The following is a 5,026-nucleotide window of genomic DNA, read 5'->3' as shown; positions in this document are numbered from 1 at the left end:
GTTGGCCGCCAAGTCGGGGTGCGAAAGCATCCGAATTTTTTTTTTTTTTTTATCTCTCCACGCTTTGCTACCGATTCTTTGATCAATCCACTCACCTTGCTCGGTTCATTTCTCGAAGCGTGGACGAAATGAACGCGAGCCACGGGCTAAAACGCCAACTTTCACGAGCGATCGTCGTTTCCCTTTTGCGAGTTCAAAGTTGGCCATTTACGCCGAGCGAAAATTACACCGGTTCGATTTTTTTCGCACGCTCGCGAGTTATCCATCTCTCGACGGTCTCTCTCTCTCTCTCTCTCTCTCGAGGGTTAACGGTCTGTCATTCAGCCGGTTTAACGCAAGTTTTCAATGTTCCTTACGTAATTCAACCGTGTATTGGCCAACGCGTCATGGAAATGTCAGCAAACCGCCCACAAATGGAATGGTCGCGCTGCGTGTAGGACATGCACGTATGCACGGATCACATCCTTACTCCGAGGCCCCGTGGAGTTAAAAAGAAAAGAAAAGAAAAGAAAAAAACTGGCTAGGCCTTTGTCGAAGTATAATCGACGATCGTCAATCATCGTCGTTAACGATGGAAGTCGATATAATCGCGACGATCGAACCGGACTATAAGCGTACGATGCTGTTAACCGAGCTATAAACGGTCGAGGAGTCAACGACATAAGATATGCTCGAGACCAAGTGGCGATTACGTATACACACGTATATACATACGTCCACGAAGGAATTTACGCGGTGATAGGAAATCGTGTTTTCCATATTCCTTCGAGTTCGAATCGCGTTTTTCGCCTTCGTTCCGTTGGATTTCTCGAAATACGGATCTCTGACGATCGCCTTTCTTCGCGAGGCGATTTTACAAATTTTGGATCGTCGGAAGAAAGGAAAGAAGAAAGGAAGGAAGGAAAAAGAAAAAAAAGAAATTAAAATCAAATTATCCGGCAATATATGTTCCACATGTAAATGGAACATGGGAAGATACTAGCGAGAGATTTCCAGATGGTGGAGAGAGTGGTGGAGGGGAGAAAAAAAAAGAGAGAGAGAAAAATGGATAGCGGGTCCTTTCACTCGTGAGTCAGGACGAAAAATATGTTAATTAGGCAGCGGTTCGGCTCGTTTGGCTCGGCTATCGTTATTCAAGATTCCTATATATAGGCAGCTAGAGACACATCGGCTCACACATTTTCCTTGCGGCTCGTCTACTCGATATTTGGCGATGCCAAGTACCCGTTTCACGTGGGCGGGCCGACCATATATGCCGGCCGGAAAGGTTCTTGAACGCATCCAACGCGCCTCGAGCTTTCCATCCTCGCTTCTTCCCTTTATCTCCGCTTCGTAAACGACGCGTTTGGAAGCAGCTCGGCGCGTCCCAAATGTCACCGAACGACTCTTTAAACCCGTGAACGTGTGGGAGATTGAAATCTCTTAAAAGGAAAGCTTGACCGATTCGCGGGGGAAATTTGATTTCGGATTGGTTTTGGAATGGAATATGGGATCCATGGCCGAGCGTCGAGGAGGCGAGCAATTAAAAAAAAAAAGAAAAAACTTCTCCCAATTGGAAGGCGAAGACTCGCTTCGCTTCGGCCTTGTCCCGCTTCGCACGTAATTATGAGCGAGTCACGATCGCGCGATGGAATGACGTATTTTTCCTTTACTCTCCTCTGCATCCTTTGCCTTTGTCTTTTACTCTTTCTTTTCTCTCCCTTTGTTCTTTTTTTATTTTACATTTCACGGTCGAGGGAGAACGAGACGCGCATCTTCGTTTGGACGAAAGGCGAGCGTCTCGTTTCGATCGAACGACGATGCCCCGGGCGATTGACATTTGCAAACATGATCCAAACCTTTCACCGTTTTGCAATTAACGCGGGATCCGATCGCGGGAATGGTCATTCCTATCGACTTATCGGATGATTCGTTCTTTCTTTTCTTTCTATTTTGGAAATAAATCTCGGCGAGCAATTGAATGGAATTTTTTGATTTGTTTGATCGCAGGGTGTCCTGATCACGGACGTCGAGGAGGGCCAACCTTGTTTGCAATGCGGGGATTCGTGTTCAGGATTCTCACCGCACACGTGGAGGTAAGGAACAGTAGATGGAAAATTTCTTTTTAATCTCAGTGTTAACGCGGTTAATCGGATAAGCATGTTAATTCATTTCCGTTTCCGCGGAGATAAGAACGAGAGAAAAATAAAGGGAAAAAAGGAAACGAGCTTGCGCAAAAACTGCTGAATGGCATTTAACAAGTCGATCTTCCTCCACTCGGTCTTTGACACACTTCCACGTCTTCTTTTCCCACGTCTTACGTTGACACTCGTCCGCGATCCGCTCCAATGATCGATCAATCTCCCAATCTCTCAACCTTTCGATTACACCGTCTAATGGATTCTATCGTGTTTCTTCTTAATCTGTTACGAATAATTCCGTTATATCAGCCGGAAGAAGGGCAGGGTATATCAGATCTCAACTAAGTATCGATCGAGATGGAAAGTCGTTTCGGGAAAAATTTGAATCTCGCGAGAACAGCGTGGCGCGAATCGAGTCGAATCGAGTCGAATCGAAAGTTTCGACGAACGAAAGAGAGGGAGGGGGGAAAAAAGGCGATGAAACGGGACAAAGAAACGGTGCGCAAGATCGATCGATGTGCAAGAATGATTCGCAACGTATCCATTATCCCGAGCGTAACTGAACAGCGGTGAAATTACCGGTGAGGTAATTATCCTTGGAGGTGATTTACGGAGCAGCAATGCGGTAATAAACGAATTAATTGGCCGGGGAAGCGGAGGAGAGTCTCGATTCTCCTTCCAACGTGGCTCGTAGAGAGGGGAGAGGTGTGGGGGGCAGAGCGTCGTGCTCGGTTGCATTTATAACCAGTGAAATGGGATTCGTACAGTTACTCGTGATTCGGCCATTCGAATCCGTGCATAACGGTTGGAAATTACCTTATTCATCTTATCCTTGTATTTCGTTCGTAATTCCCCTGGGAATCGTGGGTGAAATTTCGCGGAATTTTCCCCGTCTCCGTTTTAGAAATCGGAACGAAACGTTTCGATCGTTGCTTTTTTTTCGTTGCTTCGACAGGCTTCGAAACGCGTGGGCGTCGTTTCTCCTTTCCTAACCGCCACGAATTAAGCTTGTTAGCTTGGAAAAACAAGGCGAACGTTATTCCTAGGAATACCGTTACAATTATTTCGGAGCCGGGTCATAGCTCGTTTCAAAAATAAATCGTTGACATGTGCGTACGAACACGCTAGCTCGGTAAATTTAGATTAATTAATTGCCGATGGATTTCTCCGTTTCTCTCTTCGATCGATGACGCAAATCGGATCCTTTTCGGATATTCTTTTCAGCCCCTCCCTCCACCCTCCCGTCTTATCAGCAAAAAGGCGAACAAAGGCGACTTTATCGATCCAGGGACCTTCGTAAATTCTCCCCCATCGATCTTCCAACTTTTACTTTCGTCGCGTGCGTATGTGATTTATTAATTGTCTGGTTGAAGGCGCGGCATTGATGGTGTCACAGATCAACGCTTGTAAACTTACGAAACAACGAAGAGGAATTTGTCGTTGTCGTACTTTCGCTTAAATTCAATAAAACATCGACGAAAGTTCGTTCGGGTGACACAGAGACGAGATCGTCTTTATTATTAATTTTTTATATCTTCGAAACGACGGATGTACGCTTACACGTCATATAGGACGCGTAATCTTCATCTTTACTTTATTCATCGATCGAATTCGATTCCTGTGAATTCATCATCAAAAATCGTTTACTTATCCGAGCCTACGCCTATGCACGTCGATAATTTACGCAACGAAAGCGAACGCGTGGTGCGCGTGGACACGCGTATTTTCGACCGTGTCGTTCTCCAAACGAGAGCGCATAGGCGCCGCCTCTACGTATCCAATGTTTAACTTTTATCGATTTACGAGAGCACGCGGAACACTCGATGCGAAATACCGCTCGACTGATTTAACAACGGTGTACGCGAGTCGATCTAGCACGCGCGGCTGTTTATCGAATCTCAACCTCTCTTTCTCTCTCTCTCTTTCTCCTCTTGCTGCTCCCCATCCATCGTGGAGCACGTGCTCTCTGTATTTATAGCTTTATCACTATAACGTTTATAACGAGAAACGAGCGAGCGGAAATCTGTCCGAATTAGGGGAAATTCCGGTGCTGGTTGTCGTTGGCGCGCTAGATTTCCGCGGTCGCATTTCCCGAGACGATAAGCCGAGGCGGCCCGCTCGTTAAATTACGCCCGCTTTACGAGCGTATCGCGCACGAAACGATCCATAACACACGGCGGAAACACGTGGCCGTACTTGCGGATCGGCTATTTTACAAACAGACGAGTTGTTTCCAACAGCCGAGCTGGGTTAACGATATACGCTCAAACACGGATCAGACCTAGACCAGACCTTGCATACCCTAGATCCAGCGCATTCAGGGCTCACGTGGCTAGGTGACGAGGACTGGGCGGCTCGAGGGAGCGTGGGTGTGAACCATAAGCAGTCGAGTCGTGGAACGTGGAGGATTAGCATAGATTCCAGAGGCGCGATGATGGATCGCGTTAATTCGTTCCGAGGCTGCTTCCTTAAAGATCAAGGCTTCGTTCCTCCCCCGTTATTTGTTCGCTCTATTTTCGTTTACCGATCATCGAAAATTCTTCGCCTCGAAATTTATCTCGAAATTCAATCAATTTTCCAAATTATATTGCGCGTTCTCGATCGCTCTTCTCTTCGACAATTGTTGCAAATTGCTGTGCCCGCGTATCCACTACATATACCGCGCTATATTCAAGTTAAATCGCACGTTCGCAAGAAATCGTTTCGCGGAGTTGGAATCGATGTTTTACGGCGTTTTATCGGGCGGCAATTGCTCGGGACTCGTGCGTCCTCGCGCGCGACAAGCCGTGAGTCATTGAGCGTGCTAGCTCGCTCGCATCGGGTCTCGCCTGTTTCTGCCAACTCGCACGACACGCCGCGCGTACACGTGCTCGGACGATATGCGCCAGTGTAGGGCCAGCGAGCAT

At 47.1% G+C, this 5,026-nt stretch overlaps 1 protein-coding gene across 1 annotated transcript in view; it reads left to right on the top strand.

Annotated features, from left to right (window-relative positions):
• LOC102677765 (four and a half LIM domains protein 2) overlaps positions 1-5,026 on the top strand; it is a 68,050-nt gene that overhangs the window by 19,916 nt on the left and 43,108 nt on the right. Inside the window, exon 2 of the mRNA XM_006621241.2 lies at positions 1,990-2,075. Coding sequence (XP_006621304.1) covers positions 1,990-2,075 — 86 coding nt within the window. The remainder of the gene's footprint in view (positions 1-1,989; positions 2,076-5,026) is intronic.

The sequence above is a fragment of the Apis dorsata genome, unplaced genomic scaffold (assembly GCF_000469605.1).
Source record: "Apis dorsata unplaced genomic scaffold, Apis dorsata 1.3 scaffold_618, whole genome shotgun sequence".
NCBI classification, from domain to species: Eukaryota; Metazoa; Arthropoda; class Insecta; order Hymenoptera; family Apidae; genus Apis; species Apis dorsata.
The sequence above is the reverse complement of the archived record's forward strand: the minus strand, read 5'-3'. Positions and strand labels throughout refer to the sequence as shown.